Source organism: Ambystoma mexicanum, chromosome 4q (assembly GCF_040938575.1).
Source record: "Ambystoma mexicanum isolate Mex_15411 chromosome 4q, UKY_AmexF1_1, whole genome shotgun sequence".
NCBI lineage: Eukaryota > Metazoa > Chordata > Amphibia > Caudata > Ambystomatidae > Ambystoma > Ambystoma mexicanum.
This window is the reverse complement of record NC_090928.1, coordinates 1,269,986,043-1,270,011,182: the sequence shown is the minus strand read 5'-3', so window position 1 is coordinate 1,270,011,182 and position 25,140 is coordinate 1,269,986,043. Positions and strand designations below refer to the sequence as shown.

The 25,140-nt window shown below is 47.7% G+C and overlaps 1 protein-coding gene across 3 annotated transcripts in view; it reads left to right on the top strand.

Annotated features, from left to right (window-relative positions):
- KLC4 (kinesin light chain 4) overlaps positions 1 to 25,140 on the top strand; it is a 620,713-nt gene that overhangs the window by 581,885 nt on the left and 13,688 nt on the right. For all 3 annotated transcript variants that reach the window (XM_069608885.1, XM_069608886.1, XM_069608887.1), the window contains exons 14-15: positions 9,540 to 9,664; positions 13,264 to 13,321. In XM_069608885.1, the coding sequence (XP_069464986.1) occupies positions 9,540 to 9,664; positions 13,264 to 13,321 (183 nt within the window). The remainder of the gene's footprint in view (positions 1 to 9,539; positions 9,665 to 13,263; positions 13,322 to 25,140) is intronic.

Below are 25,140 nucleotides of genomic sequence, written 5' to 3'. Positions count from 1 at the left end.
TTCGTTTGTTGCTTATCCTTAAATGCTTTCAATGCTATCAGCTCCCTCCTTAATACTGCCTTAAAGGCGTCCCACACCATGGCTCTCAACTGTATCATTCTCCGCAAAATATAGCTAATTTTTTTTCTCTGACTGTCTACCATTACGCAATCTTGTAGGATGTCTCTCGGGAATTTCTAAGTCCACACTTTTCTCTTCTGGTTCCTAACTTTCAACGTCATAATAATCGGGGCGTGATTGAATAACGTAATCGGGCCCACATTGATATCTTCTATTTCCCCCAACAGACTTGTGGAGCACCAGACGTAGTCCATTCTTGACTGCGAATTGTGGACATGAGAATGAGTGAATCCTTGTGCATCCCCCCTCTTGGAGCGCCAGACATCATGCAGCGCCAATGCCTCTATCATTGACCTCAAAGCTTTGGATGGGGAATGTGCATACGATCTCGCCCCTGGGGTCCTATCCTGCGCCGGATTCCACGCCATATTCAGGACCCACCCCCCGCCCCCATTATGATCTCGCCTTCCGCAAAATTTTCCAATGCCACAAGGGATTCCCTTAGGAAGCTGTCTTGACCTGTATTGCGCGCGTAAACAGACGCCAGCGTTAATTTTAAGCCTTCTATTTGGATGTTCAGAAACGGGTATCGCTCTTCTTTGTCCGCTGGGGCATTGTGGACTTTCTCCCCTAGACAGTCCTGCAGAGCTATAAGGACCCCGGCTCTTTTTTTCTCCCGAGTTCGCTTGGTAGATCTGTGACGCGCCTCTGATCCTAATCTTGGCTTTGTCTTTTTTCCGAATGTGGGTTTCTTGGTATAATAGAATTTTTGCGCCCTCCCTCCATGCTTGCCTCTCCAGCTTTTTCCGCTTGATTGGGGTGTTCATCCCCCTGACATTCTGCGTCAGGATCTTGATCCCTCTTATTTTGGTTACGTCCATTTACAGTTCTTTGTTTTAGCTCCTGCCCATAGGAATTCAGACTGCTTTTTCTCCAACATGGTACCCTCAGGGTCATCTCCCCTTCTACCCCCCCTTTTATATTTCCTCACCCCTCTCTCCCTTCCCACCGGAGTGGGAGCCTGGCAACTAATCGCATCGGAGCATATCGCCCCTTGCTCCATGCCCCTTCATAGCTCAGGTAATCAGTGTGGGGATTCCTAAACCCCACTCTAACTCTCTCCATGAGTTAACTTCCATCCTGCCTGGGCCTCCGCTCTGTGGTTGCTATCCGGTTTCCCTCTGCCTCTTCATTCTTCCTCATGTCCTTCAGATTATCGTTTCTTCCCGCGACTCCGGGCCTTTGATGCACCCCAGAATTGGCGCAGGGCAGCTATACTTATTGTTTCTTCCTTCCCTTATTTTTCCTTTCGGCGGTCATCCAGTCATTCTGGGTCTTTGGCCCTGTTAATTTCTCCTTCGTTCTTCATGGCTCCTCCCCATGTTCCCGCGATATGCCCCCTCTTCACAGGTCATAATTCTTCGTTGGACCCCCTCCCACGTAAACAAATGTTCAAACGGGAAAGTCCATTTATATTTAACTTGCTTAGCGATAAGATGTTGAACCACTGGACCCATTAGGCTCCTTTTCAAGAGCGTCACTTGTGCTAGGTCTTGATGTAACTGGACTTCATGTCCATTGACTGCTGTTCTAGCATTGAATCTTGCACTTCTCAGTATTTGCTCCTTTTGGGTATAATTCGACATAGCCACCAAGACATCTCTGGGTCTCGTCTCTGCTTCTGGTAGGCGTTTTGGGCCCACCCTGTGGATTCGGTCTATTCTTATTTGGGGTTCGGTGTCTACACCCAAACCGTCCGTGAAGAGCTGTGTGACTCTTGCCCGCAGGTCCTTGTCCTCAATGGATTCTGGCAAGTTCTTTATTCGTATGTTCGACCGTCGAGATCTATTTTCGAGATCCTCACATTGAAGTTCGAGGCTGGTCGTCGCCCTGGCTAGCTGCTCCAGTGTCTCGTCTGATTTTTTTTTTTTGGCTTCCTCTTCCATTCGCTGGACTGTCGTTTCCAGTGCATCCGTTCTTTCTTCAACTTTCGCCAGATCCACCTTCACCTCATGCAGCGATTGCTTCATATCCTCCCTTAGCGTGTGGAATTGTTCTTGTATCAAATTTAGAAACTGATCTTGGAGCTCTTTGAAACAGGGTTGCATATCCTTCTTGGTCATGACGTCGTCCCCCACTCTTGCCTGCTATCATCTTGTGGAGCTTTTTTTTCTCCAATTGGGGTGCCCGCTTCCTCAGTGCCCCACAGTTGCTTCAGGCTTTTGTGTTTCCTTTGGGGGGGAGATTGGGTCAGACTTGACGGCCTTGCTCTCGACTTGGACATTGATGCTACAACAGATATCTTATCTTATTTTGGTCAATATGGGTGCGTGCTCGCCGCCCCTTAGCCATACTGCCACTTTCTCTACCTTCTTTCTGCTGCCTGTGGTGCTTAGCGCTCCGGTGATGGGGGAGCGGGCGCACCACCTTACTTGCACTCCTGAGTTCGAATGGTGTTCTTATCGCCGGTGCGTAGAATGGGGGGGGGCCATCCCCACCGCAGCCCTTCCCCGCCAGGGAGCTCCAATGGTCTCCATGGGGCCCCCGTTGGTATACTCGTCCGTTAATCTCTCCTCCCCTCCAGGCCCCCACTACCCTGGATGGCCAGTGAGTAGTCTGCCCTTTGTGTACCCTGGGGGGGGGGCCAAAGGGGCACGCGTTGGAGTGGACGGGCACGCTGAGATACTTTCAATGGGCACGTTCCTTACTGTTCTAACTCTCTCCACCAGTAGCTGGAGGATTCGTCTTCATTTCGCCGCTCCACCCGTCGTTGACCTTGCTTCTGCTGCTCGCTTGTTGTTGTGGGGGGCCCTCTTCAGCTCAGCCCCCGGAACGGAGCAGAGCCCACTCCAGACCTCCACGCGAGCCCGCCGGGAAGTGCCGCTCCGTGGCTCTGCTGCAGCCCGCTCACCAGGGGAAGACACCCTCTGGTTCCCACTGATGAGGGGGAGGGGCCGCTCCACTGGTGCCTGTTACTGCACCGTTAGGGCCCGCTGCCCCAGTCCGCCGGAGGGGCCTCTCCTCTTACTGCCGCTCTTCTTGTTCCCCCACGCGGTGGCCGCTCCTCGCAAGCCCCTGGCTATGAGGGCTGCGCCGTTGCTCTCTGCGCCTCGTATTGGCTGGTCCACCTCGGATTTTCCCCTTCCGGGGTCTCCGCTAGCAGCCCGACATCAGCAGGAGTATGTCCCTTTGTTGAGATACATGAGGGTCGATTCTCTCTTCTTTTTCGGCAACCGAATGCTTTGATGTGCTTTATGTATCGGCCCGGCTGGGAGAGATCTCAGGCGCGTCCTCTCCTGCCGGCTGCCATCTTGGGAGTCCGCAATAGCCTCTTTTGACGCTATGAAGGCGTTCGACTCCCTAGAGTGGAAATGGCTATTCCGGGTGCTGAGGGAATTCGGGTTTGGGGATAACATGTGTAGATGGTTGGCCCTGTTATATACAAAGCTAATGGCTATGGTGAGGACCAATAATTGGGTGTCTGGAACATGGGAACTGGGCAGGGGGACACGGCATGGGTGTTCGGCCTCCCTGATTCTGTTTGCCTTGGTCCTGGAGCCCTTCGCAGCATTTTTGTGGCAGAAAATGAGTGAGGCAGGGATCGAAGCTGGGGGTCAAAGGCATATAGTTTTCCTCTATGCGGATGATTTACTGTTGTACGTGCTAAACCCCATGACGTATCTTCCAGAGTTGCTCGAGATATTAAAAAAGCTTAGTTTCATGTCTGGCTTTCTCATTAATCCGGGAAAATCGATGTTGTTCCCGTTAGGGGGGCTGAAAGATAGACCACAGGAGGAATTACCAGAGTTGGGATTTAAATGGGAGAGGGAGTCATTCCAGTATCTGGGGATAAGGGTATTCCATGAGGTGGAGGATACGTTCGTACATAATACAGGGAGGGCGCTGTCAGGGGTCGGAGACTCAATACAATTCTGGAAAGTGCCCCCCTACCCCTTTCTCTGATGGGTAGGGTGGCACTCTGTCAAATGGTGATCCTGCCACGATTGCTCTATTTCTTTACAAATATACCCTATGTGGCGAAAAAAAGTCTTCTTTAAAATGCTGGACGTTAAGGTCAGGGAACTACTGTGGCATACGGGCAGGAGGAGGTTATCCTTGGAGACATTGCAGAGAGTTAGAGGAGAAGGGGGACTTGGCCTCCCGAATTATGAAAAATATTTTGTGGCGGCACAGTTGCAGTCAATTTTGGTGTGGGATCAACATGGGGGGGGGGACCCTGAGAGGATTGATGAGGGATATACCGTCAAACCGTAGAGCAGTTGAACTACTTTGGTACCCAATGGGTAATAAGGGGAGAACCACGGTATTTGAGGCGGTGAGAGAGACGTGGAGGAAATATGTTGGTGGTAGGGCAGTTGGGGGTCACTATGAGGGTAAACTTCCATGGGGTGTGTACCGGAAGCTCCGCCAGGCGATTGGAAGGGCAGGAATACAGAGGCTCCGGGAGAGGGGATGTGAGACGGTGGGGGATCTTTTTGAAGGTGGGAAGCTATTTACCTGCAAGGAATGGTGTTTGAAGTTCGGCCTACCGCAGGGACTTTTTGTGGCATATGGAGCGGTGGTTCGTAGGTTAGTGGAGATGTGGGAGGGAATGCCTGAGGAACCGGAGGCGAGTCCGGTGCTCAGAGTTTTGCTTGACCAGATGGGGGGGGGGGAGTAAGGCACATATTTCATGGATCTATAAAGCCCTACGGGAGGGGAACCCCAACGGTGAGTTGAGGATAAAGGAGAGGTGAGAGGTGGACATGGGACGTCAAATATCGGAAAAAGAATGGACACGGGTCTGGGGATTGGTCCGGCAGACATCACGGAAAGCCCGCTTCCAGCTGGTCCAGTTTAATATTTTACACCGGACGTATGTGACCTCAGTGGGGCTTCGGGCAATGAACAAGAAGCAGTCTGATGAATGCCACAGGTGGGGTTCTGGAATATGGTATGGGAATGTACGATAATGGTGGAGTACTGGGGCGAGGTTATTAAGGGGGTGAATGGGCTGTTGGGGACCAGATGGGAACGGATTCCGGAAATGTGTATATGGGGTAAACTCCCAGCGGGAAAAAAAGGCATAAGCTACGGAACAGGATGGGCCGATTCCTATTGATCTTGGCGAAACGCTGAATGGTTATAACTTGAAAGTGTCCACAAGGCCCGGCAATAAATTTGTGGCGGGTGGATGCCCGGCGATGGGGCATGGCAGAACTAACGGTTATAAAGAAGGCAGAAACTGAAATGGAAGGGGAGGGTGTGTCGGTACATTGGACCCAATTGCTGAATGACTTGTCAAAGGACAATGATTTATGGCCTTCGTGAAAAGTGACTGAGGAGGGTGAGGAATGGGGGATAAGGTTGAAGGGGGAAGATATGGACTAAGGGAGTGGGGTTGGAGCTGTCCGAGTCGTAGAGCCATCTCCGATCATGGTGGACTGCACGTGGCGATTTATGGAAGGCATGGAGGCCTTGAGGACATAACCTGGACTCTGGGAGGAGGAGGGAGGGAATGAGGGTGGGAGGAGGGGTAACCTCTGGGGTGTGGTCTCGATGCTGTTATAAAAGGTTATCAGAAAGTTCCAATGGGGGAATTGAGGGGCTAGGTGGGTGGCTGGGAAGGGGGAAGGGAATGTTGGGATCGTTATTTCTTTCTGGTTTGTTACTACAAAATGCTAATAAAGAGTGTTTTAAAGAAACTGTCCCTCTCTACTTGGCAAGGGTGAAAGACAGCCAAGAAAGGATTCACCATATTGAACAGGAGAGGGCTTTTTAAGTATATGGTCCTCATTAATAAGTGCATTATTGCGGTTAAAAAGGCTGGACGTTGTAGTGCAGCCGCAAAAAGGGTGTTCCGGGAATGCCAGGAAAGTAACAAAAATGTTACTTAAAACAAAGAAAAGGATGTAGGATGGCTTTTGCTGCAAATGGAGAGAGAGAAAAAAAGGATTCAACTACTCCTGCACTGGTAGACACAGGGGCTACCAAGTGCACCCAAAGCGACACAAGGGGGCCAAAACGCACCCGGGCAGCACACTACATAGAGTGAGGGGTGCTATGATAGGTAAACATGGATGCCGAAATCAAGGCGAGAGGCCTCGCCTCTTAGAAACCTTAAAAAGAGGGACCCCAAAAGCAAAGTGAATGCAGGAGGTGAGTGAGATTAAAAAAAAAGTCACACCTGCCTTAAAACATCTATGAAAAAGATCCCATTGAATCCAGCAGTAGTGCTGGGAGGCTCAGGACAGAGGCTAAGAAGATTTAAAGAAAGGAAGGAAGAAATCTCCTAAACAACTGGTTAAAGCAAGGCAAGCATTAATGAAGGGGGTGGGCGGTCTTTTCGTCAGACCTCACTTTGGGAAAACAAATTACCTGCATCAATTTATTTTATAGAAATCATAAAAGCGTGGGCTATTCCACCCTCACCAGGTGGTATTCTACCAGAAATATAGATCTTTGATGGCAACTTTTCGTTTATCTGTAAATGTACCCAATTTTGAGAAATGCGGGGGAAGTAGTTCCCTGACTTACGATTGCAGTGTTGAAGACTTGATTTATGAGGTCCCTTTTTCTGATAATAGATCGTCGGTGAGTGTGCAAAGAGATCTGCAGAACAAAGATTCTCTTCTGTTGCGGTCATAGTATTAAACCAAATGTACTGAGCCTGGGCTCCTTAACTTCCCACAATGGCCCAAAAGAGATCCCTGTTCTTCCGTGAAGAAGTATTTGTTGCTGATTGTTACAATGAATTTTCAGAATCAGCCCTATGGCCAGATTCTGAGAGGCCACTGTATTCTGATGAATAGGGACAAACACTAATGTGAACCCCAACTCTATCTGGGTAGTGTGACTTACAGGCAAGGCTTAGACTTATGCGAAGGGTTCGGTTAAGCACACACAGAGCACTCTTAATAACACAAATTAGGCAGGTATAGAAATACTGTTTTTTAGATAGGACTTAGACAAACTCCTAGCAATGAAAAACCACAGGTAGGTAATTACAGTAAAACATTCACTACTACTAAATGCACGTCCACATAGGTGTGCTCTGCTAAGAGCACTAACACTTCACTTTTAGAATACAGGTAAAGCAGTTCAGGATACTGTAGCAAAACAAAACAGTGAATAAAAAGAATGAGGCAAATGATCCTCGGTTAGAGAACTAATATGTTGAAAATAAAGGATTTGCAAACACCACACCAAACCTTATAAAATAAGGCACTACACCTTGAGTCATTTCCTTGCTAGAAACGATGGGGCCCAGTGCCCTAGAGTCACTGGTCCCAATGACGTTCTTTTCTGAAGGCTAGGAGCCTTTTTAAGAGTCTGAACAACAAGAGGTGGCAGCAAGGCCAAAGGTTAGATAACTCGAAGAAATATTCTTAGCAGACCCTCTCCCAATCCATCCACCTCATCAGAAGCACAGGGGAGGGTAGATGACCAGAACCCCGCCGTTCACGGCCAGGCAAGGCAGAGGGTGGGCAAGGACGTTATGCCTGTTAAACCCAATGGGGCTGGGGTAGATGGGCGTGGAGGGGAGGGAGGGAGTGTCAGAATAGCTATATTTGTTCAACCCTTGTACTCTGGTGCACTTGGGTATTATCCTAGAGTAGATGTTCCTGAAATCACTCTGCCCCCTTTTCTCTTAGCTTAGTCCCAGGTGGCTCTGGTGCAGAGGTCACTTTGAGTGTCTGGTGTTTGGGTACGACTAGTTCTTGGTTCCATACTCCAATGAATCAGACAGCTGGAAACCTCTACCGGTCTGAAGAAAGGACCACCACTAAGGCGATGACCTCTGGGGACTCCCAGCTCACGATTCAGCCTGCAATCAGCGATGGCCGCTCCGAAGAAATGGTGGAAGTCAACTTTTGTTGTGAGAACAAAGAAACTACTCTTAATAAGCTGTTCTTCGTGGTGGAGAGCTGCGACTGCACGGTATGCTTCCTGTTTTGTAAGAAGAGGATTTGTGTAGTGCCAAGGCTCAACTTGTGGGAGACAGCCAAAGCAGAGAGGTATCATAAATTGAATTTGGTCAGACTGCGGGATGGTTTTAGGGTGCTTCCAACGGCTTCTACGGGCAGGATCCTCAAGGAGGTGTTGAGACTGGTAGTTCCCACCGTTTAAGGGGTTGAAGCATCGATTGAAGGCCTTCAGGTGCTCTGAAAAGGAGTAGAACTTCACCGGGATGGTAGAAGAAAGTGCTGCTGGGTTCCAACAACAGGTTCTGGGTCCTCAGCATAGGGGTCTTGGCTCCCGTGACCATGTGTGTTTGAGCTGGAATCGCCTCAAACCCACTAATGGTAAGGATCTGCACCATTCAAAATGGCAGGGGATGTTTAATCCTAGATAGCCTCTGGCCAACACATCTGTCCAGCAACAGACACATGGCATGGATGTGGACTCTGATGAGACAGTCCCAGCCCCCGCATCAGCATACACCCACACAGACCACCACGTTTCCCCTGAGAGCTGGAGCATTCCCTAGGAAAAGGCTTGCTATAAATGGTACATCTGCCCCTAGAGGGGCAGGAAGAAGGCCAAAGGATGCCCAAAGGACAGGCAAACATCCCATAGCAACGGCCATTTTACAGCATATGGTATTCTAAACCGCTTTATGCCGTAAAAGCCAAAAGGGCACGCAACCAGGAAAAGAAAATGTGAAAGAGTATCTGCTGCCATCAGCCCATCTTGGACGTATCAAGTTAGTAACAATAAAGGTACAACTAATAAAGCTCCAGGGACACAAAGTGCACAACAAGACAACAGAGCTCTCCTGCACTTATAGTCTTGGGGACTGGTCAGTGCCCCCCAAATGGATGCGTTTAGCAAGGCAGTGAAGTCAAAAGGTTTCACTTGCCTCCAAATGTCAGAAAAGGTTCAAAACAATAGCTAAAAGTTGGGTGTCCCTTTTGAGGTCTGCAGAGGGAAAACAACAAAAAGAAAATTGCTCGTAACATTGTATATAGTGGAGCGGATCCCATAAACTGGAAAGTACCTGTTGTCAAGAGAAGTTATTTGAAGGTGTGAGCAGAGTGTAAAAGTCATGTGCCTTTATACCTTGCCATGTGCCGAGTGGTAGATGAAGGTGGGAGTCTTGATTTGCCAGGTTTCTTTTTGGTGTCTATAGCACAACATGCATTGTGAAGTGCAGGATCCCTTTACCTTGAGCCCCTTCTCCCTGGAAACAGTACAACTCGTGGTTGGGGTGGTGGAAGGGGTGAGAAAAGACTTGGCAGACCCTCGGCCACTTTGGTGTCTGTAGTACAGTGTGAATTGTGAAGGGCAGCCTCTGTAAACTGTGAACCGCTTGTGTCCCACTACCATGTAGTTGTGCAAGGTGTGGAGACAAGCTAATGTGTCAGGGGTCACGTCAGTGTCTTTAACACATATGCAATGTGTACTGGACCTTAGGTCCCTCCTTCTGTATTGTTTGTTTGATGCTCCTTCCTCACTGGAGATCTTGTTGTTCGCAGGATGGCAGCGGTACTCTCCAACGTAGTGGTTCTTTTGGAAAAATTCGTGAGGCTCTCAGGAGAAGCAGTGAAATGCTGGTGAAAAAGTTACAGGGAAATGGTCCGCCAGAGCCCCGTAATACCAAGTAAGGGTTCAACAACTTGCTTTGAATGCATGTATTGACTGATTCACATCTCCTTTTCCTTCCCAGGGGCTCTCTGCCTGAGGGATCTCCTGGGTCTTGTGTTCAAGCCCCAGATCACCCACCAGACCTAGCCAAGCATTGCGCTAATGCAGATGCCCAGTAGCTCACCTGTGATGGGAGTGATCGAGCAGCTACACCTCTTATGAGGCGAGCGGGGCAACAGAAATACAGGTTAACAGATTGTTTGAATGAAAGACTGTCCATATCAAGTTTGAATTCCAGGTGCTTCGTTATACAGCTAGCAGGTAGGTAAATGTAATGGATGTATGTGATCTCTTCAAACATATTTCACCTAATGGAGATTTTACTGAATCCATTTCATTGAAAAACAAAATCTACTTTTACTTTTTCTACTTTCTTTTTAATTAAGGGACCCGCATCCCCCACTCACCTGTCTCTACCCTAGCATATACCCTTACCCCACACCCTACCTATTATGAATGACACACATGCCATTTCCCCTACCATTTTTGGTGAAATAAATTTGGTGAAATCTCATTAGGTGAAATGGTATTCAAAGAAATGTACGGTAACAAATGTAACTTTACTAGCCCTTAGCTGGTAGGTAAATTATTTTACAAAGTCTCCGATAAGCGACACAGATAATTTAGGGTCCTCGGGTGCACCACCAGGCGTCCGTGCCATTACTGTCCAACCATTGTTAAGCAACTTCCTTCGGTGCTTGGCATTTGTTGTACATGTTCAACTTGTAAGATTGCCCCATAGGAAACCATTGGGCCTATGTTAACCTGAAGGGAATACACTGGCGAAGTTCTAGCAAGTTCCGTCAGTTTCTGCAGTTTCCAACCACTGCCAGACAGTCTCCAGAGGCCAGTGCTGAGAAGAGATGCAAACCCAAGCATGGCTCGCTATTGGGAGGACTTTCTTTTCAAGAAAACCACTTGTTACTGAACATACCCAGGTGCAGAGAGCTTGGATAAAAAAGCGGACAGGACTGGACAAGACCTGACTGGGCTGTAAGGAAAGAAAACAAAAGGACAGTGTTAACAGGACGATGGTCCTACACTAACCACCCCACTGTCCCTCTATCTTTTTTTTTTAACCTATAAATTGGGTATCAATCAAATTCAAATGGTGCAAAGTCCATAAGCCATGTAACCGACCCAGAAGAAATGAAGAAAAAAAATAACAAAATGGTAGGAAACCAAAATAACAAGTACACAGGGACCCGACCCAGCGACACAAGGACACTGTCTAACGAGATCAATATCCTTGGAGAAGCAGTGTTGAAAAGACGTTCCAAAAGTAATCCAGCAAGTCCAGAAACTATCCATGCACACCAAGGGAAGATTCACAGGCAAAATGGAATCCTGAGGGTATACAAAAGTCACAATCCGAGAACAACTGCCAATGACCGTTCATGTATCCACACAATTTAAGTCCAAAGGTAGTCAAGAATACACAGGCTGAAGGTAAGAGTTCTTGCATGCAGGAAGAGAGAAAAATCACGAGGCAAAGGCAGTCCAGGGACAAGCAGGGAATGTGACAACAACCAGGCAGTAAACACCAGAATGACAATCCAAGATGTAGAGTCGAGAAAACACTAGCAAAATCCATAAACAGGAAAACTAGCAGGATAGCACACCACTCGCAAGCCACTTACCTGATTGAGAAGCGCCTCGGTAGCTCCTTTACCAGTCCTTGGAACAGACAGTGGGCTTCCAGAAATACTGTGACTGGCGTGATGGCATCACCTCGGTTTCCTTTTGCTGCGGGATGATGGGAGATGCAGGCGTTCTACTTTCTATTGTGTTAAGCGCCAAGGCGAATTTCCACGGTCTGTGTCATCTGGCATGGATCCTGACCGTACATTTCCGAACTGCTCGTGCCACAGACTTAACATTGCTGCCTGTTCTCCAGCGCTTTTTAACCAATCGCTGCTGTCGAACCGCACTGTTGTTGAACCGAGTCAAACCAGCATGCTGCTACAGTTAAATCACCACCTCAAGACCCATTTCAACCAATGAGTTGTGACCTTCCAAGCTTCCTTCAAGTCTTCAACCGATTGACGCTCGTTGAAGTGCACCGTGTCTGCCTCGCATTGAACAAGCTTGGCCGTCTTGATGCTGACCCAACCATGCAGAAAGTGCTGAGGAGCCTGGATTGATGCTGTCTAGACCACCGAAGAAGATGTAACACATATTTGTGTTGTCTTCCTGGCATGGTTTTAAGGGCCCTAGTGACAGTTAGAACCCACTCCTTACATTTGTTAAAGGCCACATACCTACGCATGGACAATTGCCTGCATGCCCTGTCTCCAAACCCTTTCATTACTGGGGTGGGTTGTTTAAATTTTTATTGTTTGGCCTTTTAGTGCGATTAAAGTCTTGTATTTTCATACAACATTTATTGGACCTTTCTTTCATTTTGGTACCACAATACTGTTGTTGTTTTGGTTGCTTACTTTCTGACTCGACGCTCTTGAAGAGTATAGCCTGCACTCGGCCTATGCTACTTTAAATCAGTGAAGGAGGTATATCATTCATGTTGTGCCTGTGTCCCTTGTATGATTTAGATCACTGCTGGGCTGAGAAGAGTTTAGAAACCACTACTGATCCCTATACTGCTGCGAAGGGAAGGGTTATGGGGCTGTATATTCCCTGTGTTTGTGTCTAGTTTTGTTTGATTCTGTCCTCACGCTAAGCCTTGGTTCCTTTATCTGCCAACTCGAGTACCTGAAACATCCTAATAAAGACATTGGCCTTGAATCTCATGCATGCGTCTGGTGGCTTTTCCCAATGTTTTTGTGACCGTAAATCAGGAGACATTGTCGCAGTGGTCTTCTGTGCAACTCTGCCACACACCCATTACCAATGGTCTCCCAGGGCCACCACTAATACAGACCACATTCATTTAACCGCAGCTTTTAATCGCCTATCTTGCCATCCTCTAACAATATCACCCTCTGCATACACCTCTCAAACTCTAACCAAACACAACCACAAACCTACAACACAATGTCCGCACAAACTTCACTACACTGCAACAGCAAAACAAAGCACACACAGACCCGCACAACAGCACACGACGTCTACCGACATTATAACACCCCAAGCCCAGCCAACGGAATTCCGGGCTGAGGCCGCCAACAGCACATTACTGCTCTCTTGCACTTTACCAGTTGATCCCCACTAACTCGCCCCCACCCCTCCCTTTTTCAGAGCCGCCAGAGCACTAGGGGACCACTCCGGTGGTGATAGTGCGCTGTACAAATATCCTTTAACATTAACATCCGCTTGCACCAATCAGCATATTGTGACGAGCAAGCAGGCGGGAAATCAACTCTGCCTACAAACCCAGGGACACAGCCATATAGAAACCCTGCACAGAGACTTGCCACCTCCACACCGATCTGCTCAGCCCATCATCTCAATGCATCGTCACACCTGCAGTACCCCTGATGCAGTCAGGTTCTGGGGACATTGGAGGAGGCATTGGTAGAGCGTGAATGCTCAGCAAACAATGTGAACTGTGAAAAACAGATCTTTATTAACTCACTTTTTTGTATTTTCTTGCAGCATGAAACGGGCAGCATCACTTAATTACCTAAATAACTCCAGTGACGATGCATTCCAGGTAAGAGTGCACTTGGGGGTCCTTTTTCAGCACGCATTCTGCGTACCTCTCTGGTCCTGCTTCACCTTCCCTTGTTTCTCACCACATTTCCCACCCTTTAACTGCACGTGGCAGTGCAGATCACCACATAGAAACAGTGTTAGTAGCAATGGATGCAGTGTAAATATGATTTAACATTTTCAGAAGGCAGCTGGCAAACTATGAGCACAAAAAAGAGCCCAGTTCCTTCTGATATGCACAGATTAACATAGCAAATAAGCAATCTTTCCCTGCTTCTTCAGGTCCTACAAACTGTTAAGGTGGATTTCTAGACGAATTCTAGAAGGCCACCCTAGTTATTGCGAACGGGGAACTATGAGAGGTTTGCCAAAACCCGACAACGCTTTCGGGAGAGCATGAGTGTGTTCAGGGCACTCAATGAGTCCATACAGTATGGCACACAATAATGAAATCTAGACAGTAAGTATAAAACATATTTATTATTGGTCTCCTGAACACACTGAAAAATAAATCTAGCCAGTAGTATTATCGCACAATACACTGATACAACTATGTATGCCACCACAGTTCAGATATGCTTTACAATAACTTATTCAGCAATCAGGTAAGTAGATTACATGCAATAAATGATGGCACCAGGTCACAAGTCAATGCCCTAACTTAAGTAGTCCAAACCCTAAGAGGAAGGGTGTGGTGTGCCCAAAAGTGACAGGAGTCAGTGTTTCTCCCCTGAAGGAGTCTCTGCAGGTAAGTTTCAATTCACCCCATGACTCCGATTTTCCCAGATGTCTAGATGGATTGTGTGAGGGTTGCTGGGAGCCTGTTCCTATGCCATTGGTTCCGGTGAGTGGTGCCCAGGAGGGTTCTTCTGGTCTGGTGTAGCTGCAAGATGCAACCTCTGTTGATGAAAAAATGAAAGAAACAGTGATGCAGACCTCTTCAGGACACTTCACTGGTTGGAGAAAGGCGAGTTCCAGTGACGGTCACCGAACACAGGCGACGACAGGTGCCCTTCCAGTCGCAATCACAAAATCTGCTCCAGGACAGGATCCCTTGATGCTGCTGGGACATTGACATTTGTGGAGAAGGTGACTTGTGGCATGAGCTGGTGACCACTGATGTTCCGTGATTGAACGTGGAACGGCGATGCTTCTGGCGAGGTAGACCACGAGAGAGCGCTTGTCAATCCACTGGGTGGTCCAGTGACCCTTCCAAAAGGCTCAGAAGGGCAGGATGCTTGGGAAGGTGTCGAGACTAGTTGGTCCCACTTGTCCAATGGTTAAAGCACCGCTCAGGGTCTTCGGAGATCAGGTAGTCAAACAGGGCTTCACCGGGTCAGACACAGGAAGGGATACTCGGCTACTTCAGGAGTCTTCTTCGAATCTTCGGCAGGCTTTTCTTAGAGGGATTCTTGGCTCCAGTGATAATCTGAAGAAATTACTGCAGAGGTCCTCTTCTTATGCAAAATCCAAGTTGGAGGTAAATCCAATCCCACCAATGGTAAGGATCTGCACCATTCAACCAGCCGGTAGCTGTCCAATCAGGGACAACTACTGGTTTCACATTTGCCCCACACCTAGATGTTCTGGCACCGCGGATGTAGAGTCTGACTAGACGGACCCACCCCATCCTGCGCCACAAAGACACAAAAGCAGCTTTATGGACCATATATGAAATAACCTTCCCTGGCAAGATACGAAGAAGGCCAAACAACAATATAGCCAAAGAAGCAAGTGAAAATCTCATGGCACTGCCATTTTAGGGCAGTAGCCACGTTTAGTAGCCATACGCGGTAAACACAAATGTGCACACTAGAAATAGTGCAAACATGAATCTGCTGCCACCAGCTTATCGTTAGGCACAAATAAAAGTAGCCAAAAATCCCAAGTGTGAAAAGCTAGGTTCATACTAAAGTGTCCTCATTGCACCACACTGTAAGGTGCTGTGTGCAATATTAAAAGTACAACAATTCAGAAGGGAAAGTTTCCCAATGACAATAAGCAAAAGACAAGGGAAGTGAAGCTGAAGGCTTTGTCAGTTCAAAAAGTCAGAACATGTTTAAAAACAGAGGAAAGAATGAGGTTCAATAGGAAATTATGGAGGGAAAGTTGCAAAAAGAGAAATCGTTCCTTACACTAACCCATGTCCTGCCTCCAACGTTTTCTCTTGCAGAGACTGAAGAGCCTAGAGTCCATGAAAATGGCAGACAAATCGTTGCATATTATTGTCTACAAATTCATCCAGGTGTATTCTGCTCCACCACCTGGATAACTCAATTTCTCGCTATAGACACCTTGTACTTTTTGTTCCTTGTTAAGATAGATTTCAGAATCACCCTGTGGGTAGCTTTTGGGAGGATACACTGTTTATAATGAACAGAGAAAAGGCTTTAAAGGAGAAGTGCTCTCAGAAATTGTATTGGCCCAATGATATAAGTCATTTAAAATGCGCCTGTGCACAAGTGTTTCTAGGCGCGACAAGACAAGGAAGGGTAGACAGAAGGAGGGCAAAACAATGATCTTACCAGGCCTTGAGTCCTTTAGATCGCGCAAGTGCAGGCAGGATACAGGGGGAGAAGTGCCAAGGATCGGGGGAGATTCCAGTGCAGTGGCTCATAAGTGCAGGGAGTCGGGGGACTGTAGCAGTTGCAGATACAGTCCCTAAATGGTTAGGGTGGCCCGGCGGTTGGGCAACTGGTTTTGCAGGAGCCTGGTCCAGTAAGTTCATTGGGTGGCCAGGTAAGCAGCTTGCGCCGCAGTCAGGGGCATCAGCAAGGGAGAGGGAGAGATAAAGCAGAAGCGAAAAGGAAGGTCTTGAGTTGCTTCTGGAACCTTAGGTGGTCCTGCTCAAGTTTGAGAGAGGCAGGGAGGCCCCAGCCAAGGACAGAGATCTACCCTCCACTCTCTGCCTGGAGAAGCAACTGACCCTCAGAGTTGGAGGTGGAACAGCGGAGGGCTCAAGAAGGAAGATGCTTAGGAAGAGAACGTTGGATGTAGTGTGGTCCCTGGCCCAGAAAGCCTTGCGGACGATGCAGAGGTTCTTGAACATGATCCTTGCAGCCGCAGGGAGCCAGTGGAGAGATTTCAGGGCAGGAGAGATATGATCCCTGGGCTTGAGGCCAAGGATAAGTCTCAAAGTCCTGTTCTGGATTAGTTGTAGAGGGCGAAGAGTAACGGCAGGCAGATTTAGAAAGAGACTGTTGCAGTAGTCCAGCATAGAGAGAACTAGGGCTCTGGAGACAGTGGACTTCTGGGGGAAAGTGAGAAAAGGAAGAATACCTCTGAGGAGGTGCAGCTGATAGTGTGACTTCTTAGAAACATCAGAGATGTGTGGAGAGAAGGAGAGGGTGGAGTCAAAGATGGCACCAAGGTTCTTAGCCTCACAGGAAGGCGCAGGTAGAGGGCCCCTAGGTGGGCGGCCAGAGTGAGAGAGGGAAGTCGGGAGCAGGTGTTCCTATGAGGATCTAGCTCTTACTGGCATTAAGGCAGAGATTGTTGACCATTCCTGAATTGTGGACAGACAGTCACGTATGAGAGAAGGCGCAGAAGAGGCTGACTGGAGCCTGAAGGAAAGCTGAGTGCCATTCGCATAACACTGAAAGTTAGAACAGAAGTTATAGATGTGGTGGGCGAGAGGTGCCAAGTAGTGGTTAAAGAGCCAGGAAGAGAGGTTAGACTCCTGGGGAGCGCCACAAGTATAGATATAGATAGAGATAGAGATAGAAAGAGGAGAGTAAGGACCCAAGTTGGACTTGGGAGGGTCGGTCGGAGAGAAAGGAGGTCAACCAGGCTAGGGTCTGACCAGTGATACAGAGGTTGTCAGACGATTGAGCAGGATGGCATGGTTGACCGTGTCTAAAGCAGACAATAGATCATGGAGAATGAGGACAGAAGAAAGGTTAGAGTCTAGATTAGAGTATTCACAGGTGTTCAGGAGAGCAGTTTCCGGCTATGCATGCTTTTTTAAACCTAATTCAATCTGGAAAAAAGTCCTATGCGTTTTACCTTCAATTTTCACACATTTACACATGTGAAATTCACACATTGGAAGCCGCCATCTTGTGCTAATCTTATTTGTTGAGCCATCTGCCCAAGTTGAAATGCCCCTGTGGCAGTAAATCATAAGACCCACTCCTAAAGCTGACATCATTAGAAGCTTACAGCAGTGCATGTCTCATGTCTCCAATCCACAAACCAACCAAGGCTGTTCCTGCTTAGCTTCATGGGGCGGCAGAGTCCAGCCCATTCAGGCTGGAAAGCCAAATACAATCCTAGCACCCTGAATGCTACTAATCATTTGCTGACACTGCCCGTAAAGTTAAGCAGGATCACCTGCTTAGCGGATGGAAGACCTTGTGTTAATGTATATTTTTTATTCTGCGCAATGTTTTTAAATCGTACAATTTTTGATTGAACTTACTGAAACCTGCACCCTGCCCTATCTCTAACCAGTCAGCCAGTGGGTCTCCCAAGCTAGCCGTGATTTAATTAAAACTTATAAACACAATCCATGTGCAGCAATCACTAAGCTTGGTATTTCCCCAGCAGTCTCCCATCCGCAAACCAATCAAGGCTGATCCTGCTTAACTTCAGAATCGGCAGGGTCAGCAAATAATTGGTAGCATTCAGGGTGCTAGGATGAAGCACTTATTGTATTTGGCTTTAGGGCCTGGATGGGCTCGACCCTGCCAACCATGAAGCTAAGCAGGGTCAGCCTTGGTTGGTCTGCAGATGGGAGACTGCTGGGGAAATGCCAAGCTTAGTGATTTCTGCACATGGATTGTGTTTATAAGTTTTCATTTAATTATTATTAGTTTTTATTTAATTTGATCACGACTAGCTCGAGAGACCCACTAGCTGACTGCTTAAAACCTGGGTTTACCAGGGGCAGGGTGCAGGTTTCAGTAAGTTCAATCAATGTTACGATTTTAAAAATGTTGGCCATAACAAAAAATATATATTAACATGTTTCCGATTCACAAACCAACCGAGGGCGATCTTGCTTAGCTTCACGGAGGCACGGTCGGCAAATTATTAGTAGCATTCAGGATGAAGCAATGATTGTAATAGGCATTACAGCCTGGATAGGCTCGACCCTGCGGCTCTGTAAAACTCAGTAAGATCAGCCTTGGTTGGTTTGTGGATGGGAGACATGAGATGTGCACTAGTGTTGACAAGGGGCGTAAGCTTCTAATGATGACCGCTTTAGGGGCGGTCTTATGATTTACTGCCGCAAGGACAACTGAACTTGTGGGGTGTGGAGGGGGGTGGATGAACGGATAAGATTAGCACAAGATGGGGGCTTCCAATGCTCGAGTTTCGCCTGTGAGAAAATCGAAGGTAAGACGCATAGGAATTATTTTGGCCAATCGATCGAAATATGCTAAAAAAATACATGCCCTATCTATTGGGCCAATACAATTTCTAAGAGAACTTCCCCTTTAAAGTCTAGCCGAACTCTATCAAGGTAGGTGACTGAGCAGTAAGGCTTATACTCAGGAGAGTGTGGGTGGGGTTGTATGGTTCAATGAGAGACACACATAGCACTCTAATAGTTCATAGTAGACGGCATATATAAACATACAATTATTCATTAGGACTTCAAACACACACTTTGCAATGAACATGAATAGGTCATTAATATTACTAACGAAACACTGTGCACATATTTACATTCACCATGGACGGCTCTTGCTGAAGAGCACCAACACTTTACTTTTAAGACAGTTCGATATAGTTCAGCTAAGATACCGAAGTAAACCGTATGCAGTAGAGTAAGTGAAGAAGTAGAAATATTGTAGAACCAGTTATAAGCAGGAAAGAATAAAGTAACAGTTGAAAACACTTTTATACTGCCTTATGAAATAAGACCCCTAGCACTTAAAAGGTTCTTCCCTGGGAAAGAGAATGAAGAGTAGTGCCTTAAATAACACAAGTTCCAAAGTTAACCCTTTGCAGCTAATATAAAGTTTTTTTTAAAGTGAGAGTAAGTTTTGACAAAGGCAACAGGTGAGTGCAAGTGTTTCAGGAATGCAAGAGCAAAGGCAAGCAAAGTTCTTTAGGGGTCTTTCCCACTCCCAACACTCCAGGGCTATCAATTCCAGGGGGGAAATCCTTGGTCAGAACTCCACCAATCACAACCAGGAAAGGGAAAGGGAGGGTAGAGTTAGGACTGTGTGCCTGTTAAACCATATGGTAGCAGGGGGTGTAGAAACATATATATTAACTGTAGCATGCTGGAGGAAGGAGTTGGACAAAGGGGTGGCATGTTTATACACTCTTTATTTAAATAATGAAAAAAAGCTGATCTTCCCCTTCCTCTTACTAAGGAAGAACTTGGGTGTTCGTCATCAGGGTGGTTGTCAAACTCATAATGTCCGTCCTACTGTTACGGTCCCAAAACCCGTCTCACCTTCTTTGCCCATGTCTACACGGGACGCTTCCCGTTTCCGCCATACAGCCCGCCCCTTGTTTCAGGCATGGCGGGCCTCTTCGAAGTTACCATGGTCACATTTCTCTACCGGCAGCTTCGCAGGATTCGCGGTCACATGTTGCTGCGGTTGCCATGGTCGCGCAGCGCTTCCCACCACTGCACCTTGCCTGACACAGCGGGCGATCACGTGACACCCGGTTTCAGTTCGTGCTGCCGTCCTGCTGCTTTGATTGGGTCAACAGTGTTAGCACCCCCCGTGGAACTAATATGTTCAACGCCGCCTTCCATGGCGGCGCTTCTGATTGTTTCCTGGACATTCTAAGCTTATCACGCATCCTGTTTCCTCATTATTGGATTTCCTGTGCATTGACCCTGCCTCGTTCATTGGACCTTGCTTTTGCCTGTCGTTTGGAACCTACTTGACCACATGCTGCTGACATTGCCTGGTATTTGGTTTCCTCTTGCTTTCATTTTTGGCTGCTTGTTTGGCCGCACAGCTTTCTGACCCCTGCCTGTTAACTGGATTGCTCTACTCTGCTCCTTCATCTACCCAAGTGTTCTCTGTGCTGCCTTTTCCATTTGCCCTGCCCCACTACCTTCCCCACTACATTCCCCACCCCTTCAGTCGCCTCCTCCTCCTCGCTAGCTCAACAACACATGGACTTTGGACGCTACCCTGTTTTCTAATGTGCTGCAACCTGACCCTAGTGCGTTCCTCGTGCCGCCCAGTCAAGCTCCCCTACTAACCTACCCTTCCTTCGTTTCGGGACTGTTAACACAGCCCCTTCAATACCCCTTCTCCCTTGGCACTTCCCATGAGAATAAGCCTTGATTGTTTTGCAACCTTAACTCTCTTCAGGTTAGTGCTCCTCTGTTACGTTCTGTATCATTGCTGTCCTGTCCCGGTTGTTTTACTAAACAGAGCTTTTCGCTTGTTTTCTGCTGCTTGCTGTGGTGTCAAGTGGAAGTGGGCTCACGCCCTTTCAAGCAATAGATTCATCTGTCATGTTCGTTATACGGGAAGTTGGGTAAATTGCTGGGAAGGTCCCTCGAGTTGAGGGGTGTCGGAGTCCCAGGGGGCATTGTTAGGTTTCCATTTTACAGTACACGATTGAAACACTTTAATTGGAGGTGTAGGAGGGGTGATCTGTAGAATATTTCAGCTAGTGTTTGGGAATGAGTCTTGTTGTAGGGGGGGTCAGTGATTGGGAATGTGAAATTCTTCCTTAATGTGACTGTCAGGAAGTCTTTGTTTCCCCAGGGCAAGATGGAGGCTCGGCTCAGCAGCAGTGATTGGCTGTTGGCTGTGCTTGGTGGTGAGGTAGTTTGGAACTCCTCAAAGGGTTCTAAACTGCCTTTCATTCTAGTTTCCCAAGGGATAGGTCAGTTTTCTTAGTTCTGTAAATAAGTAAATAAACTTCCCCTTTCCCTTTGGGTTTGCCAGCTTGGTAGTTCTATCTGTACAGAGACTGTTGGGCAGGCAGACTTGGAGGGGGGGGGGGGCAGGAGGGTTTGGTGGGCCAGCATCACTCCTGCAGGAAGTCTCAAACTGGACCTGACCAAATGAAAGGCCCCCATATTTAATCCTGCCCGAGTGAAGATCGACCCAGAGTCAGAGGTAAGTTTGGGGGTCTTAGGGAAGATATTGATGGAGATGGAGGATTTAAAAGTGGCCAGGAAGGAGACTGTATCGTTGAGTGTTAAGATGGAGGAATTAAGTAATTGTGTGCACAAACACAAATATGAAGTCCCTAGTCCTTCAAAGATGAGTAAGGAGTTGGACGGTAACCCACCCGTTCTGTATCCGGAGGGAGGTGTTGAGTGGTATAGGCGTGCGTCTGTAAAGGAGTACATTTGTTTCCCGGGAAATCTTTGGTTCCCACCCCATTGGCACCTCTAGAAAGATATGGTGGTGATTTCAGGAAATTCCAATCTTTTTAATGCAGTGTGAATGACACTTTTTGTGCAGGCCTGAGTCTTTTCCCACAGGAACCTCCAAAGTAGCTTTCCTGATTTCATATCTTACTGGGGAGGCGCTGCTTGGTCGGTTCCTTGGGTGGAAAGGGGAGCAGCCGAGTTAAACAGTTGGACAGAGTTTGTGTGAGTTTAGTAAAATGTTTGACAGGAGAACTTCATCTCAGAGTGTTGACGGGGAGTTATTGGAATTACGTCAAGGGAATAGGGAGCTGGTAGCTTATATAACTCAGTTCCGGGCCTTAGTGCAGGAGAGCGGGTGGCCTGAGGAGAAGAGAGCATCTCTATTTTACCGGGGACTATGAGATGATTTGAAGGATCCCTTGGCAACTGTAGTAGAGAGACCAACTGCTAGCGAAGATTTCATCTCCTTGGTAGGCCAGTTAGACGTTAGATTAACGGAAAGGAGGTCAGAAAAAAGGAGAAAGTCTTCTGAAAGCAGGGTATGGAGTAGGAGTGAACGTTCGACGGTGGATCAGATTGTGAAGGAAGTTAGGGGTCTTGGGAGTGAAAGGCAGGTCAGGGGACCTTTGTCCAAGGAAGAGAAAGCTAGGAGGCGTAAAGAAAAATTGTACTGTGGCGATGGGACTCAGTTCATGGGGAGATGTCCTCGTGCTCCTAGACGTTTTCCGCCATTTGCTGGAAGAGGACAGTTGGTAGCAAATGCCATCCAGACAGCGGTGCCACATATCACTCTCAATGTATCCTTGATTTGGGAAGGTAAGCTTAGGTGTGGGGGTCCTTGTGTGATTGATTCGGGAGCAACAGGGAACTTTATGGACCTTACTCTAGCTGTTAAATTGGGAGTGCCTCTTGTTAAAAAGGGAGTTCCAGAGCAAGCAAGGGTAATGGACAGAGTGAAAGGGTCAACCAGGAACTATAGAGAAGTATATACAGTGTTATCTTGGATCAGATCAGGGTTGGCTGGAACTGCTTTGGTTAGCTGAATTCTGTTACAATAACACTATGCTAAGGATTCAACTTCTAGGTCTCTGTTTTTGTGAATCAGGGGTTCCATCCACGTTTTTTAAGAGGAGTTGTGTTTGAGGAGGTGGAGGTTCCTGACGTCGAGGATAGGTTGAAGGTTATGGGGCAGAATCTGAAATGGGCAGTTCAGGCTTTAGAGGAGAGTAAATTGATTTACAAGAAGTTTGCTGACAAAATGTAGGAAGGGGCCACAATATCAGGTTAGAAATCGGGTGTGGTTATCTAACAAGAACTTGGCGTTGAAGGGGAAGAATAAGTTTAGTCCCCGTTACATTGGGCCTTTCGAGGTGGAGCAGGTTCATTCTCCGGTATCAGTTAAATTGAAATTAAATTGAAATTGGGCTCGGCATCAGAGGCCCCAAGAAAACATGGGCCCAACACGATTAGATAAATAACATGAAGCAGCTGAAGATACTATCCCTGAATGTAAACGGGCTAAATTTGCTGGTTAAAATGAAGAAGTTGGAGATGTTCGTACGTAAAGAAAAACCACATATAGTCGCATTACAGGAGACCCACATTCAAACACGGTACACTCATAGGATTAAAGTCTGGTGATATGCTAGGCTCTTTCAGGCTACTCAGTCAGGCAAAAAGGGGGGACGGCTCTTGCACTGAGTGATGGGCTGGACTTGACAATTAAGACAATGCAAAAAGACCAGGGAAGATGCCTGGCGATGGTACTTGAGGGCAGAGGAGAGGTATACACGATCGCTACACTGTACGCGCCCAACACTGGTCAGGATGCCTTCATTCAGAGGGCTCTCACCCGCTTGGACGATTTCGCCAGGGGACATATTGTCTCAGCTGGCGACTTTAACCTGGCATGGGACCCCTCCAAGGAAAGAAGCAGGGCTCTGTGGGGATCACTGCGCTGTCCTTCCGGGGACCTCGAGAAGAAATTCCAAGATCTGTCCCTGGTGGACGCATGGAGGGAGACTCAGGGGAACGAGAAGGGTTACACATTTTATTCATATGCACAAAAAACCCACTCCCGAACAGATTACATTTGGGTGTCCGCCCCGCTCTTGGGGACCATCACTGGGGTCTCACTTGGGCCCATCCCAATCTCGGAACATGTCCCCATCGCCCTGACATTAAGCAGACCACAGGGACCTCCAGGTCTGTGGAAGTGGCAATATCCGACCCCGCTATTCAAGTATCCGATTTTGATACAGGAAGTAGAACGGGAACTTGAGGAGTATGCGGGGTATAATGTTTGGGGCGACACTACACCACAAATATGGTAGGACACTCTAAAAGCCTTGTTAAGAGGGAAAATGATTGCAATCAAGGCGAGAAGAGAAAGGGAACTAAGACTAGAGGAAGAGCATCTGGGCAAAAAACTCAGAGGCAATGGTAACAAATGGCCACGAGGCATACGCCAGCCATAGCAAGGGAGTTTCAGATGGTAAGAGGCCAACTGAATCTCATTCAGACCAGGGCGGCGGAACGCAATCTACTGCGCCTACGCCAAAAGCACTACATTAAAGCGAACAAATCGGACGACCTTCTAGCCAGGTTGCTGCGAAAGGAGGAGAGGGGCAAAACCATTTTAAAAATCAAGGGGGAGGGAGGGCAGGCATATACTTGCAACCGAGAAATAGAAAGGGAATTTTGTCAGTTTTACACCACCTTATATTTGTAAACAATTCTGGCCCCAATGCACAAAAGGCATACCTAGACAGACTCGATCTCAAGGCCATTTCAAAGAGCGCGCTGGAACAGCTGAAGAGGAAATAACGGTGGACGAAGTTAGAAAGGCAATTTAATACCCTCTCCCCGAACAAAGCCCCTGGCCCGGACGACTATGTGGCAGAGTTCTGTAAGTTACAAAAAGAATTTCTAATTTCCATCTGGCCAGACTTTTCAACCACATTGGCTCTTCCAGAGCCCTGCCCAGGTCCATGGATGAGGCCAAAGTAATTCTTATACATAAAAAGGGCAAAGACCCGGAGAAGTGCAGGTCCTATTGCCCGATAGCGCTAATAAACGTTGACGCTAAGATCCATACGAAGATCCTGGCGTCCAGGATAGATTGCATTATGCCCAAGTTAGTCCAATCCGATCAGGCGGGCTTCATTAGAGGACGGCGGTCAACGTAAGGAGAGTGACCCACCTGATCGAAAAAACACAGATAAAGAGGATTCCCGTTCACCTCCTAGCGATCAATGCCGAAAAGGCCTTTAATTGTGTGGAGTGGGGCTTCCTTTTCGCCACAATGACCAAGATGGGCTTCGGACCTAAATACATCGACCCAGTAGGAGCCAGCTATCATTCTCCGTCCCTTCGCCTGGCAATCAGTGGTCTGATTTCGGCTCCGGTAAAAGTAGAGAGGGGCACGAAACGGGGATACCCACTATCCCCGCTGCTCTATGCTCTCCATTTAGAGCCATTCTTGGAGGCAATAAGAACGTCCGAGAACC